At 41.0% G+C, this 16,101-nt stretch overlaps 1 protein-coding gene across 2 annotated transcripts in view; it reads left to right on the top strand.

Moving 5' to 3' along the window:
• ZSWIM6 (zinc finger SWIM-type containing 6) overlaps positions 1 to 16,101 on the top strand; it is a 96,275-nt gene that overhangs the window by 33,266 nt on the left and 46,908 nt on the right. Inside the window, exon 2 of one of the 2 annotated variants that reach the window (XM_033164602.1) lies at positions 12,521 to 12,877. The exons of the other annotated variant lie outside the window; for it this stretch is intronic. Coding sequence (XP_033020493.1) covers positions 12,521 to 12,877 — 357 coding nt within the window. The remainder of the gene's footprint in view (positions 1 to 12,520; positions 12,878 to 16,101) is intronic. 2 annotated transcript variants of the gene reach the window in all.

A 16,101-nucleotide genomic window follows, 5' to 3' on the forward strand; every position in this document is an offset into this window, starting at 1 on the left:
GGAGAACACAGGGTTAAAAACTGGCTAGGATTTATTTATGTTTTTACTAAGTTGACCTGGAGATAATGGTGGCGGTATCCCATGCTATGCACAGAAAGAAAGAAAAAAATTCCTGTTCCTTGGAGGGTAGATGTTGAAGAGCAGGCTGGAACAGAACACTTTTTCTTAATACAAGTGTACTGTGTTCATAAATCTTTGGGGGTTTGGAGAGGAGGGAGGAGAGCATTCAGTCACATAACTATCAACAATCTGAGCTGATACAGTCCAGGAATAGTTTTACCATTTGACATACTGTCTGTGTAGCCAGCCACTTATTTCCTGGAAGGAGGGCTGGAACAAACCAGGATGCTTGGTTGCCCATGCATTTAAAACTGACATTTTATTTTTAACAAAACTTTCTAGCCTTGTTTGAATCATTTTGCATCAAGCTATTTCCACATTAAAGGCTTGTCCTTATGGGCAGTGTGAATGAAAAAGCGATGTTGGATGTGAGCGTATAGAATGGGCTTTAGATAATATAAGCAAGTGTTCTTCAAAATAATAGCATATTTCTTCGGTGTAATTTCCTCTGTATGCCAGCTAGCATATGGAGATCAGTGTGCCATTTCAAAGAATGTATAGATAGCTGTTGTATGACCTCTTGGTTTCTTTTAATTGCAAGGTTGTTTTTTTAAAAATAAAATAAAAAAATGAAGGAACAATAAGAATCGCACAAGATGAAGCTAATTTTTTCATGTACAGTTTTCTAGAATTCACCATGAAACCTGTTTTTCCGACTTCATCTAGAATTGGTATTGTTGCTTTATCTTTGACAGAGAGTCCAAATACAAGTTTCTGTAAGAACTCAATTACCCACAATTAGAAATTCAAGCACACACAATTTTATTTATTGCATCTAGTGCACCTTTCTAGAATTGATGCAATTCTATATGTTTTAGATATCTGCATAGATAGTAATCATCTACATTAGTTGGAGGAAAAGAGTAAAATGGGATGCCCCTTAACTATTTTGATAGTTTCTATGAACCCAATATTCAAGTTGACTAAATTGAACCTTATTAAAATTGTTAAAGATATCACAGGGGATTGACTATGATTGCAGTCAAAATTGAAAAAGCCCTTTAGCAATGCAATTTTTAATATTTATTTTGCTTACTCTTAAGGCACATGGTTTACTAGGAATGGTAATAGATTCCCTTTTATCTTATTTTGATCCAGTACCAGGATAGCATGTTAGGAAGCTTGGGAATAAAGTAGAATTTAGGAGTGAGGTCCAATTGTGGCAGCCCACTGACAGCAGCTAATCGCTTGCAGGAGTCCCAAATCCAGTGGATGGCGTGGGCCAGTGGAAGTGTGTGCAGTGTTAATCTATTGCATACTTCTGCTTGCACTATCACTTGCACGATGAAAATCACCTGTGCAAGCACGCCAGCTCTCCTACTTCTTGCACTAAACATTATGTTTGATCTATCCCTTGGTAATTAGTTTTCATTAAAACTGTGAGGATGTTGTATGCCTTGATACCTGTTTCTATAGTCAAAGATTCCAATAGTATTTGCAAAATCACAAACATAGAATCGTAGAATTTTAGAGCTAGGAGAGAGGGACCCATAGGGTCTTCTACTCTAACCTCCTGCAGTGCAGGAATTGCAATGTATTTTGTTGGATCTAGAGTTGGGATTCCGTGTATGGACAACAGCAATCCATCAGAAGCTTCTGTTGGAGGAATAGGAGAGACTTATTGCCGCCCCCATTCCCTGTAGTCCTCTGCAGCAACTTTTTGAGGGGTGTGAGGCCCCTGGCAGAACCAGTGAAAATCACCTCCCCTTTCTCATGTAAGTGCAATTCTGCTGAGCACAAGTGTAACATTCCCCCCCCCCCCAATTCAGTATAAACTGAAAACTCTTCAGACTAGTTAAATAGTTTTTTTTCTTCCCTCTTGAGGAGCATTAGCTGAACGAAATGAAGCCATTTAAAAGGTTGGGTATAGCTGCTGCAGAAAAGTCAGTGTAGCTGCTGCTTTGGTAAACAGCTCTGTAACTAGATGCAGTAATGTTTGACATTAAATGATCTGGGCTTAGAATTATCCAATTGGAATACATTGTGCTTTATGGCTTTGAGCACCTTAAATTTAGTACACAGTACATGCGTTCAAATTATCACTGTAATAGCTTGAAAGAACAAATACACCATTGTACAGAATGCAAATAATGCTTATTAAGCTTGCAGTTGATTCTTTCTGATAGATGAACCAAATTGCTGTCGGGCTGTATTTACTTGCACACAAACAGATGTGATTTTGCTCAAAATCAAGATAATTACTCCAGGCGTAGTTGTGCGTGTGTGCGCGCACACATGTATAGAGTAAGCAACTGTTAGGGCTGTATTTTAAATCATTTTGGCTTAATGAACAGACTTGCATGTTGCCCTTTTGAAGGAGGCAGGCAGCCTTACTAGTTTCACCAGCATAAAGCACTGGTACAACTGGTGAACTTGTTATTCCAGTTTGTGGGCTGAGAATTGTCGTTTAATAACACCTGAACATGCCTTATCTGGAAATTCCTTGCCAGCTCTTTGCCTACTCAAAATAGTTGTGGTATATAAGGCTGAATTGGTCATTACATGCCTTCCCCATCTCCAGAAAAAGGTGCATTGGGAGAGGTTGATGAAGTAGAGAAGTGGGCGGGTATCTGTGCTTCAGCCTTTCCTAGCTGTAAAAATGTGTTTGTAATAGACTGAGCACATTTGCCCCTGCCAGTTCTATGCATCACTCTTTCCCCACTCCCTCAGCTGCTTTGCATGGGGTAATTTACCAATCATTTCTGGGGTTTAATCCTGCTTCAGTTTCCTACCAACATGATGCTGGCAGGAATGAAACCAATAATACAAAGATGTGTTCTCCAGGTTTTAGACCAGGGGTAGGCAACCTGAGGCCCATGGGCCGGATGCGGCCCATTCACCTTCTAAATCCAGCCCACGGATGGTCTGGGAATCAGCTTGTTTTTACATGAGTAGAATGTGCACTTTAATTTAAAATGCATCTCTGGGTTATTTGTGGGGCCTGCCTGGTGTTTTTACATGAGTAGAATGTGTGCTTTAATTTTAAATGCATCTCTGGGTTATTTGTGGTGCATAGGAATTCGTTCATATTTTTTTTCAAAATATAGTCCGGCCCACCACATGGTCTGAGGGACAGTGGACCGGCCCACGGCTGAAAAAGGTTGCTGACCCCTGTTTTAGACTCTCTCTCTCTCTCTCTCTCTCTCTCTCTCTCTCTCTCTCTCTATATATATATATATATATATATATATATATATATATCAGTAAAAGCATTGGTGCTTTTGTTCACTTGGTGGTTACAGAGTTCTTTTGCCTTGCAGTTGGGCAATTGGTTTGTTACATTGCCTTATGCTTTTGTATCGGGTTTTTCCTATGGTCCTTATGTAACAGTTTTGTGTTTGTCGTGCATTTGAAATGAGTAATGGCCGGTTCTATAAGGTGATTTTTTTAAAAAATGCACAAGATAATAATACAGTGGTACCTTGGTTTGCGAACAGCCTAGTTTACGACCATTTTGGATTACGACCAATTCAAACCCGGAAGTGTGCGTCTTGGTTTGCAAACTTTTTTTGGATTATGACCCTTTTTTAAAATTACGAACAATTTTTTTGGTTTACGAACAATTTTTTTTTTATTACGACCCGGGTTTTTTGGCGGCCCCATTGGCAAAAGTGAGCCTTGGGTTACTACCTGTTTTGGTTTATGAACGGACCTCCAAGGTACCACCGTATTAGGGTCATTCCATGAAAATGAGGAAAAAAAATTAATATTTTTTTAAAAAAATAAATAATTTTTTTACATGTTAAGTTTGTGTACACATATCAAATTGTTTTGGCAACAAAACAAATTATTCCCAGAATGCTTCATTCCAAGATGGCCACCACCTGAATGTAGCACATGTTGCAAATGAATTTGTTTTTGAAGTTAGACATACATTAAAGGTAAGATAAAATCTATTCAAACCATGTAAACAATTATTGTAATATGTATACTGAAAGCTTAAAATGTCATCTTTTGATTGCAAATAATCTATATTGCTCCAATTACATTTTTCATTGGTATTGATTGATTCTAATTATTGATGATGAAGCTGTAACGTGAGTTACCAAAACAAGTTATTTTTAGAATATCTTCCTGAATTGGAGCTTCAGAATTAAACTTTTCTGCATTTTCCTTCTAGGCAATAGATGCAATGTAATCATGTAAACATTATAATTTTATGTTACAGTTTGTGCCCTACAAACACTATCAACATGTGTAACGCGAGTTACCGCAATTATGGTAACTCACGTTACAGTGCTCAAATTTTGCATTCTAATTGCTCTTTTTGGAAAATTACTTTTTGGAAAATTACACCTGTGTGGCACAGGATGAAATTCAAAGTGCTCACTGGAAACAAAACCAAGTAAGCTTGTTTACTTGTTCAATGTGGTATAGTGGGAAGCACCACCCATTGGTTCTTGCATTTGACAATTCTGATCATTCAAAGGAGACAGTGGTATGTTACATAGATTTCATTTTGCAGCAGATTCGTAAAGAAGTTGACATAATTAATGTATGGTCTGATGGACCAAGCTCACAATTTAAGAACAAATATGTTGTGGCTGCAATTGCTGCTCTTGAAGAAAAGCACCACAAGAAAATAAGGTGGAACTACTTTGCTACATCGCATGGCAAAGGCCCAGTTGATGGCACAGGAGGGACCATTAAGCGTCAAGTTTGGAATGCAGTGAGAGCAAGAAAGCAAATAGTTTTCAACAGTGGCGTAGCAAGCCTCTGCGCTGCTGGGGGCGGCGGCGGTGCAGAGGCACCCCCCCTGGGGGGAGGGGCACGGCGCGTGCATCATGACGTCATCGTGACGTCACGGCGCACATGGATGCAGAAAGGGGAAATTTCCCCCTTTCCGCGGCTTTTTTTGGGTGGGAGTGGGCCAGCGAGGAGGGGGTGACAAGCGTGACACCCCCCCTCGCTGGCCCACCCACCCCCCGCCGAAAAAAAACGGCGGAAAGGGGAAAAGGAGCAGAGCAGGTACTTGAATGCGCCTGCTCTGCTTCCTTTCCCCCCCTCCCAGCGGTTTTTTTTTTGGCGGGGGTGGGCCAGCGAGGAGGGGGTGTCATGCCAGTGACAAGCGTGACACCCCCCCCTCGCTGGCCCACCCCCGCCAAAAAAAGCGGTGGAAAGGGGGAAAAGAGAAGCAGAGCAGGCGCTTGAATGCGCCTGCTCTGCTTCCTTTCCCACCTCCCAGCGGTTTTTTTGGCGGGGGGTGGGCCAGCGAGGAGGGGGTGTCATGCCAGCGTGACACCCCCTCCTCGCTGGCCCACCCTCCGCCAAAAAATAGCCGCTGGGAAGGGGGGAAAGGCGACATGCTCTCGTTCGGGGCCCGCCCGGCGGGGTGGGGTGGGAAGGGCCAGCCAAAGTGTCACCCCCTCCCCTGGAACTAGGGGCGGCCCGCCCCCCGTCCCCCCTTGCTACGCCCCTGGTTTTCAGTGCCACTCAGTTTGTCACCACAGCAACTAAAGTCTCTATGGTGAAAATAGTGATCACACCAGGCCAAATCGTTAAAAGAAACGCTACGCTGAATACAATGAATATTTTCAAAAGTGCGCAGCCAGTGAAGGCCATATCAAAGATGCACCATATTAAGATTCTGGAACACAAACCTATTTGCTCCATACTTTCTAAAAATAGTGATGCAGTAACTAAGCAGACCTATGAAGTGGGAGTTCTACCTTCATTTAGTTCTAACCTTCCTACTGTTGCAAGTTCAACAGTTCCTGCTGATATTAAGCTTGGATCTTGGGTAGAAGTGAGTTATGAGGGAAATGTTTTTTCCAGGAACTGTGAAAGACATTAAAATTGTTGAAGAGCAGCAGGAGTACAAAGGTAGTGCTATGAAAAAAACTGGAAATTTCTGGACATGGCCTATGCCTGCTGATGAAATATTTTACATCCGATCTAAAGTCATTGGCGTAATTTCCCCACCTACTATGGTTAATTCAAGAGGCTATTATAGATTCTAAACTGTCTCTAACATTCATGTTTAAATAAATATTTGTCAACATTTCCTAAGTGACAAGAAAATAATTATTTACCTTCATAAAATTCCAATGTATGAAATTATTATTTGAAAAGTAACGCGAGTTACCATATGATGTAACGTGAGTTACCATGAGAAAAGTTATTCAATTAATAACCATTGAAATTTGAAATGCCTGACCACTATGCTATGAAAGGCAAGATTTCTGTAATACTATTGCCTAAAAAGTTTTTTTCTAAATTCCTCGTAAGAGGAGGAAAAAGAAAAAACGTGGGTACATAAAATTAGGCTGTCCAATTCATGTAACGCGAGTTACCACACAAAAATAATTTTTATTTTTAATATTTTGAAATTAATATGAAAAAGGTAATAGGTTTTTTAAATAACCAGGTATGTATTATATACACAATTATTTTATTCAAGATTGCTTCTCATTTACTATGTTTAGATATTACTTAATTGTAGTAATCATAAGTCAAATGTAACGCGAGTTACCATGGAATGACCCATTAGTATATAAGCAGTTGTGAGCCAAAAATTGTCCCGCATCCAAATTATTGTGACTACAACCTTCAAAGGACACAAGTTATTCACTTTGGGGGCCTAACGGGTATGTTACAAACAATGCTAAGAAAAGGAGGCCTCGAAGGGAATAATTTTGAGCAATATTACTTAGGAGTTCATGATATCCGAACAAGCAGGCAACGAACAGCATATAATCTGCACATTGTGCTGCAGCCTTAAATATACATATTAGGAAAGAAGCAGATGCTTTTGTGGTGAAATTGACATGTAAAATAGCAGTCTTCCTCAGCAGGGTGCAGCTCTATCTGTGACTCCTTCACATGTAATGAATAGCTAATTTATGCTGTATAGTCCACCAGAGACTGGAGGGAGATGAGGAGTTGGGGGAGTGTTCTGGCAACCAAAGTCAGCAGGATGTGCTTTTAATGGAAGCAAATCCAAGGATACTTTGGGGGGGGGGTTAAGGGAGGGTTAATTTATAAAGAGGATTGCTCATCTGTTACTTTGTGTTAAATTCCATTTATTGCTACAAATGGACAGGCAGACATTTGTTCATGTTGCAATAAGAGGAACTGTCAGGCATTGGTTTCTGAATAATCGGGGGGGGGGGGGTGCGTTTGTGAGGAGATCTGCTGAGGAATTTGCACTGGAGAATGGACCAGTTTTCTCTCTCCTCAAACCAGTGACAATTGCTGGCTGATGTCCAATCACTGTCACATGAATGCCCATCTGTTGAGGCGACCTCAAATTTCTAAGAGGTATATGAGCAGAGATACATTAAACCTCTCCCCTCTTTTTGTGAAAATAGTTTGTGAAAAACTAGATACCTGATCTGCTAACCATGGTTAAAACCTACATTATGTAATAATAGCATGAAATTTGTAGACTCAAATATAAGCATTTCAACACATTCTCCACTCCCCTTCTTAGAGGGTAAAGTAGTTTTTACAGCATCTGTTGTGATTTTGCAACCAAATGGTGATTCTGGAAGAAGAAAACAGAGGAAGCGTTTTGAGGCTCTTGTTTTCCGCAGTTCTTATCAGAAAAGACAGCTTTCTACTACATAAACAGGAAAGACAAGATAAAGTGTTGTAGTAACCTAAACCCACAAATCTTTGTTGGACTGTGGCCTCATTCTCACTGAGGTGGCAAACCTATGTCTGGGCTATATGATGCAAGGCTGCATCATATGACATAATACTCCTTATGAAATTCGTTACATGAATATAGTTCTTCAGAAGTCACAAGTGTTGCCCTTCATTTTGTGTGTGTAGGCTTTGATTGGAGTAAAGTAAAGGTCAAGGTGCTGTAGGGAGAGTGATATTATTTTGGAACAAACATTAATTCCTCCGCATGGAGACAAATCTTCAGAATTGCTTTACCGTAGCTGAAAAGTATTGAACAGGAAAGTTATCTTTTGGCTCTTCTGGAAGAATAGAAACAAAAGGTGTAAGTTTTAAAAGTGAATTGAAGGGTAAATAGAATGGGTTATTTTAGGTTTGTTTTAACATGTGATTGACTTAGTGAGGTGGCTGAACATTCCTCTCTACATCATACTTGTCTGTCTGTCTGTCTCTGTCTTTTTGTCTCTAAACTGATATTATGGGTGGTTTATGGGTGGCAGCGGAGAACTCTGTGACTTGGTTTGGCAAGTTCCTAACAGTAAAGTTTTTAGTTTTCCCTGTTGGAAACAACACACCCCTCTGAGGAGCTCAGTGTGCGTAGTGCTGTGGCAAGACAGAGAACATTGGATTTAGTGTGATGTCCTCATTTATAGAATCATAGAATTGTAGAGGTGGAAGGGACCCTGAGGGGCATCTAGCCCAACACCCTGCAATGCAGGAATCTCAGTTAAAGCATCATGGAATTGCACTGAGCTGTATATATTTGTGTCTTGAGATCTACAGATCCTTATGGGGAAGGGCTGTAGCTCAGTGGTAGAGCATCTGCTTTGCATGCAGGAGGTCCCTTGTTGAATCCTCTGCATCTCCTGGTGGGACTGAGTATTTCCCCCGCCAAGCAGTGCAGATAATACTGAGCTGGAAGGACCAATGTTCTGACCAATGTTTAGTCATCCAGTACAGGTTTAACATTGAAGGGAGATGAGCCAAATTCTTGCTGTGCATACTACAGTGGTACCTCGGGTTACAAACACCTCAGGTTACAAACACTTCAGGTTACACACTCCACTAACCCGGAAGTAGTACCTCGGGTTAAGAACTTTACCTCAGGATGAGAACAGAAATCGCATGGCGGTGGCAGCAGGAGGTCCCATTAGCTAAAGTGGTACCTCAGGTTAAGAACGGTTTCAGGTTAAGAACGGACCTCCGGAACGAATTAAGTTCGTAACCAGAGGTACCACTGTACTGGCTTTTTCAGCTGATGGCTAAGCTTGTGGTATATAGCAGCTACTTGACATGAAAATTGGTCAGGTGGAAGTTGAGAATAACAGATGGGATGCAGGGTACTAGCAAAACGTTATGGAGTTCTGTCAAAAACATTATCACTTGGCTTTGTATCCTGAACTTGGTTAAAGATGCAACTGGTAATAGCAAGAACAGAAAGTTCTGTCTCAAACAAATCTTACTTTAACCTCAGACATTATCACTTGTTTCCTCTGTGACTGGACGTCTAGCCATTACCATGCTTGGTCCTAGTTTGTGGGGTGTCAGTCAGCCCTTGTGCCCCTTCAGAGAGAACCTAGTTTAGGGTTGCCTGACCACAATGTTAGGCACTTGACTGGGTGCCTTGGTATTTCCAGGCAGCTGGAATTTTGAGGTTGGTGTTGTGTGACCATCCCAGCTCCTCATCTTGGAAGTGTTCGCTGCTGTGGTTTTCTTTTATTGCTGTCTTGACTGGAAATTATATGAGGTTACAGTAAAAAGTAAAATTATACTGAAGAAAGAAGGATAATGTCCAGAAGAGAGAAAAACCTCCATATGAAAATTGCCAACTGCATGTATAGCAAGTCTCAAGTTGGCTAAATGTGTTTGTGTTCCTTTTTCTCGTGCTTAATCATTTCAGTACTAGAGCTGCTTCATAGTTGCTACAAGCCATACTCAAATCTTTGGGTTTGTATGAATCCTGTACCTGTGTTTCAGTACTGTACAGAGCAACGCCTTATCCTCACAGTTAGAGAGGATGAGTTGAGGGATGCTTCCACTGGTAGAAAAGAAACACTATCACCACTGATTTCTCCTTGCCCCTCCTCTTCCCTCCCTGAAAATCTCCAGAGGGAGGGCTGTGGAGTGCTGCAGGGGAAAGGGTTACTTGGCACAAATCACCTCCACCAGTAAGAGTCTCTGCTGGATCAAAGACCCTTCTGTGAACGGAAGGAGCCCTCCTTTTGTGGAGGGGAAACTCAGGATCATAGAATTGTAGAGTTGGAAGGGAGCACGAGGGTCATCTATTCCAAATGCCTGCAATGCAGGAATCTTTTGCCCAACTGTGGGGCTTGAATCCACAACCCTGAGATTAAGAGTCTCGTGTTCTTCTACTGAGCCACTGAGTTGATATCAAAACTTTGCATTACTGTATATGCTTTTTTTTTAAAAAAAAAAATAGTGAGTACAGTACATTCCAATGTGGGGTGGGGTGGGGGGTGATTGCCTAAACATTATTGCTGAGTAAGGCTTCTGTCTCTCCCCCCCCCCCTGTGAAGACAGTCTCTCATCGACTTTTCATACCATTGACCATGGTATCCTCCTGGACCATCTCTGGGGAATAGGAATTGGGGGCACTGTATTACAGTGGTTCTGATTCTCCCTTCAGGACCGAGTCCAGAGGCAGTAGCATCGGAGGGTGTTTTTGCCCCCCTGGTGGCTACGTTATGGGGTGCCACATTTAATATCTCCATGAAGCCACTGGGAGTGGTCATCAGGTGTTTGGGGGCGAGGTGCCATTAGTATGCTGATGACACTCAGCTCTACTTTTTCATAACATCTTTTTTAGTGATACTGTTTTATCTTATTTGTAAATCAATTTGAGGTGTTTTTTTTAAATACATTCAAGCAGTATATACATTTTATGAATAAATAAAATTAATTGAATGTCTTTTATGGTCAGGAAGAGATTACTAATTGAAAATTATGTGGGAAATGGATTGGATTCCTATGGGCAGGTAGAGAACCAGTGTCACTCCAAAAGGAATTCATGAATCACAGCTCAGTGCTTTATTTCTCTTCCCTTTCCGTTTTGGTTTGTCTTGCCTTTCACTTCATTAACATTCATTTGCTAACAAGACACACCTGAAGTTATTCACATCAATCTTTTGCTTCACAATGCTTTGGACATGCAAAATTGATAACCTTTATTTAATCTTTGATACTACTTATCTAATCATTGGTACAAGAGTCGTGTTGGTACTGTGACTGGTTTTATTTGAAATAGCTTTTAATACATAACTACAGGCTAGGACAAATCTACAGTTGACCTTTTTGGACAGAGGACATTTCAAAAGTGGATTAAATGTGCAGTAAAAGTGCACTGTAGATCCTTTCCTGGGTTGTATTACTTTGCATTGCAGGCAAGGTATCACATATTTAAATGCTTTCCCCACAACTAAGTCTATATGATAAATTTAGCACAGCACAGAAGGGTAGGATACCCTTTCCTACCTCGCATGCAAGTTTTCTGAGTTCAAGGGATCTTCTGCATGGGGGAGCACTACATTATGCAGCTTTCCTCAGTGACATATGCATGCTCACAAAAGTGTTTTTTGTGATCTAGCGCCGAGGGCCTTCTGGCGGTTCCCTCACTGCGAGAAGCAAAGCTACAGGGAACCAGGCAGAGGGCCTTCTCGGTAGTGGCGCCCGCCCTGTGGAATGCCCTCCCAGCAGAGCTCAAAGAGATAAATAACTATCTGACATTCAGAAAATACCTGTGATATTTTAATGTATTTTAATATCTGTTGGAGGCCTCCCAGAGTGGCTGGGGGGACCCAGCCAGATGGGCAGGATACAAATAAATTATTATTATTATTATTATTATTATTATTATTATTATTATTTATTTTGCCATGGTTATGATGGTGTAGCTTGGCTTTTCTTCTCCTCCTTCTCCTCCAAAGTCTGTGGTGAAGTTGCAGTAGGCATATGTGATACTTGAAGGTCCATGTTAAAGTTTGTGTAGGCCTATTAGGAGTAAATGTTATAGCCAAAGGATGTTCTGCTAGCTGCACCCTACCTATTTTGGCAGCATACACATTTACATTGGGGGGGGGGGAGAATATGTATATGCACAATGGCCATTTCACTCTTGTGCATTCTTCACTTAAGAGCACTGCATAACTAAGATTAAGTGTTTGTGGTATTTCTAGGTCTGAACACATGGGTAAACTCATCAGTGATCTAGAAACGGTTGTTTCTTCCTGTGAAGGTGTATTCTCAGTATCAGGCTGTGAAACAGATACAGATGAACAGTATAGAATTAACTACTGACTAACCCCTGCAGAACCACTGAATATTGTTTTGACATTCATGTGAACTTGTTTTCTTCTCCTCCTTACTTAAACCAGTTGAGTTCTGCCAGATTCCACTGATGGAAGGTTCCAACTAGTGTTTGCTGTCTGTGGAGTTGGAAAATGTACTGCCATGAGAGTTCTAAAGTAAAAGAGGCTTAGCGCACTGGCCTGTTCAGTCTGTTTCCTGTTTTTTCCTGTAGTCATTTTCTACCACAATGACCACTTTGTGTGTGCGAAGCTATTTATATGCACACTGTTCCTTTGGGTGACTTTTAGTGGCTGCTGCCGAAGACCACAGTTGCTGTCTAAGACTGTCTCTATTTAAAACTTCATTCTACTTGTTGATGAACTACAGTACTTTTCTCACTTGAAATGGCAATCATAGACACTTGACTGAATTGTCTTTTTTTATTCTTTTTTCCCCCTTCAATGAACAGGTTTCCACCTGAGTGGCACAGTGACGGAGCCTGCAATGCAATCGGAGCCAGAAACTGTTTGCAATGTAGCTATCAGCTTTGATCGTTGCAAGATTACCTCAGTGACCTGTAGCTGTGGAAACAAAGACATATTTTACTGTGCCCATGTCGTGGCACTTTCTTTGTACCGGATTCGCAAGCCAGATCAGGTCAAACTGCATCTTCCCATTTCAGAGACTCTCTTTCAAATGAACAGAGACCAACTACAAAAGTTTGTACAGTATTTGATCACAGTGCACCATACAGAAGTTTTGCCAACTGCTCAGAAATTAGCAGATGAAATCCTTTCTCAGAATTCAGAGATCAATCAAGTTCATGGTGAGTTAGCTTCCTGTACAGCGTACAGGCTTACTGATATTCTTCTATCTGTGGTGATGTACTGGACTTTCTTACATGGATTCACCTGCAAGTACAGTTACAGCTATAAAAGACACATTTCACCTTGGACTACTTTAGGCAACGCAGTGAAAGACTGACTGAAAACAGCTAGTAAGGAACGTTACACATACTTTTCGGAATGATGATCATAATAGGCCCAGCTAATACTGGGAGAGAATATAATACATTCAGTTGCTTGAGGTCCAAGCAGATATGGAAATGTCAGGAACAGGACAAAACAAAGGGTGGCTTCTGTAGCTGCTTAAATGCATATTGTGTGGGGAGGCCGTACTCTGAAAACATCAGTGGTGTCTAATGCCATCACTGTGACATGCCTGGATAGAGAGCAATGCTTGACCCAACCATGTTCCAAAGGTTGCAGATGATTTTATAGGCATCCTATGATCGTTCTTGAGCACCTATAGTGTAAAAAGGACTAACAGTGGTAGTTAGCCACATAAATAACACAGGAAGGAGAGAAGGTTTTGTTTATTTTATTTGTATGACAGATTTCAGGCATGGTATAGCATTGGAACAAATACAGAAAACAAAAAACCCTTCTCAATTAAGACAGCAAATGAAACTTTAAAGCAGATGAAAAGTTGCACAATTAAATCAGTAAAATATGTTAAAATGTCTGCGTAAAGAAATAGAGCGTTTGGTAGCTAAATGTTAGACTGCTGGACTCGTTGGACTATTTTCCGGGATACCAGGGTCCACAACATGACACACATGAGGCTGAGAAGACACAGGGGTTTTGCCTAAATCTGCATCTTCATCTTAGGAATGTCTTATCAATAAGCAACATAACAGTGAAATAAGTTCACAGTGATGACTGTGTAAACATAGCCTTAGAAGTTTTCTTGTACCAGGACTGTCCAAAATAGAGGCTGCTGGAGTCCTCAATGTGGGGATCACAGGACCTTTCACTCTGTTTTACTTGGAGCTAGAGCTAATATACATAGAAGAAAATATAACTCAGCAATGGATAGCACAGGGTTGATCAGCACCAGCATTTCCCATTGCTCCCTATAAATTAGCAGCTCACGGGTCAAGGAGTATGCGATGCATAGGGCAGCATAGGGATTTGAACATGAACATTGTGTATCACTTGCTTTTTACACCCAAGAGTGAAGGGTGTAGAGTGGTTGGTGGTGTGCAATGGATGGGTACTTGAATGACAACACCTGTTTAGGGTACCAGGATGGATGAGACAGCTGTTTTGGCATATTTTTAAGGGTTATGTTTATATGGGTTTATATGTTTATAAGGGTTTATATAGTGGAGAATTGTCGTCTGTGGGAAGGAAGGGTCCTTTGGGGTGCAGTAGCAGTGGTGCCAAAGCCATTTGGAGTGGCAGTATATGGAAAGAAGTCATATTGGGGTTGAAAAGTGAGGCATATTTTGTAGAAGCTAACTGGGTGTTATTTACCAAAGCAAGGGATTTATTTTGAAAATGTTTATGTTGCTCCAGGCATCTATGAGGTGGGGAAGTTGGCTTTTCAACCATCTTGAGTTCTGACTCCTCTTACCCAGCAACCCATCCCCCTCATTTAAGTATCTCCCATTTTAATCTGTATATATGAATAGGTTCTATAAAGGTTGTGTCGAAAACGGTGTTGTTTACATGGTACACATGAATAGCCTGCCCCATGGAGCACTGAGCTGCTAACTATAGAAAGGCAGTTTCAAGTGGTGTCCCACCGCCGTATGCTCCTGAGATGGCTTTCAGTCTCTTAATGGAGGTGTTTACAGAGAGGTTCTGAAGATTTTATGGAAGAAACAAGTTTTGAATGTGTTCTAGAGCTGTGTCTAGATATGTTGAACCTCTTCCGTCTCCATATGTGTCATTCTTTTAGTTTTTATAACTAAGCTTGACAAAAACTAGTTAGTACTGAAGTAAAAAGTATGAGGAAAAGTCTGTTTCAGCCTTTAATACGGTAAGCTGTACTGTCTTAATTGTGATACCCATCCCTCTTCTGAAAACTACAGAATACTTGACTTGTAGCAGTAGCTTTTCTTAGTGAACTTTGTCCCCAAAGAGGTATACAGAACTTGTTCCGTTGCAGCTGTTGGAATTATTTGAACATCAGTCATGAATGTCAGTCATGCAGCTGATAAGATGGCTACACTGACCGGAGCTGTTCCGATTCTGCACATTAGCTCCTTTGCAGAAAAGGATTAAAACAATGAAGTCCTACCTGTGAACCTGGATTTTAAAGCACATCTTGGCCACATTCAAATTGGTAGACCAGGGAAATAATTCTCTTGTTGTGGCATTTTAAAAATAAAAACAACACTGGTCAAACTGGCCCTGGGAAGACTTAAATGTCACGTGTTTTTCATTAGGTTTTTTTCCCCTTACAATTTATCTTTAGAATGCCACCAGGATGCTTTCAACAGTCTTAATTGTTCTATCATAAACTTTGTCCTGGGACATTTATAGAATACTGACTAGAAAAACTCAGCACATCTTTATTTTCTTGCTGAAAAAGTTGTGTGGCATTTGCAGCTCTGATTACCCAGTTCTTTCCCTCCCCTGCCCTACTCTGGTAGTTATCAGAAAGGTACAACTCCATAGGGGATACCATGCCCATTCAGTTATGCAGTCACCAAGCTGCTCATGTTCATGATACCGGTATCAACCATGTAATGTTGGGTGCTGGAAATGTCCACAGAGTCATACCACCACAGTTTTGGATCCCTCAGCCTCAAAGTAAGTAGGGCAGCCTTTCCCAATCTGTCTTGAATGGAGCTGATGGAACTGTAGTGCAAAACATCTGGGGGGGCATGAGATTGTGGAGGCCTGAGCTGGTGCTTAGGAGTTAACAGTTTCAGGCGCCAACCTGAGTTCACAATGAGACATTCCGGATGGCCTTGGCCTGAGAGAATGTGTGTTGTTCAAGATACTTCTTAGGTAAGTTGAAGTACAGGTGAAACTCGAAAAATTAGAATATCGTGGAAAAGTCCATTTATGTAAGCAATTGTTTTCATTAGCTACTGGAGTTTAATATATTAGATAGACTCATGACATGCAAAGCGAGATATGTCAAGCCTTTATTTGTTATAATTGTGATGATTATGGCGTACAGCTGATGAAAACCCCAACGTTGAAATTGTTAATTTGGGGTTCTCATCAGCTGTACGCCATAATCATCACAATT

Source organism: Lacerta agilis, chromosome 11, assembly GCF_009819535.1.
Source record: "Lacerta agilis isolate rLacAgi1 chromosome 11, rLacAgi1.pri, whole genome shotgun sequence".
NCBI classification, from domain to species: domain Eukaryota; kingdom Metazoa; phylum Chordata; class Lepidosauria; order Squamata; family Lacertidae; genus Lacerta; species Lacerta agilis.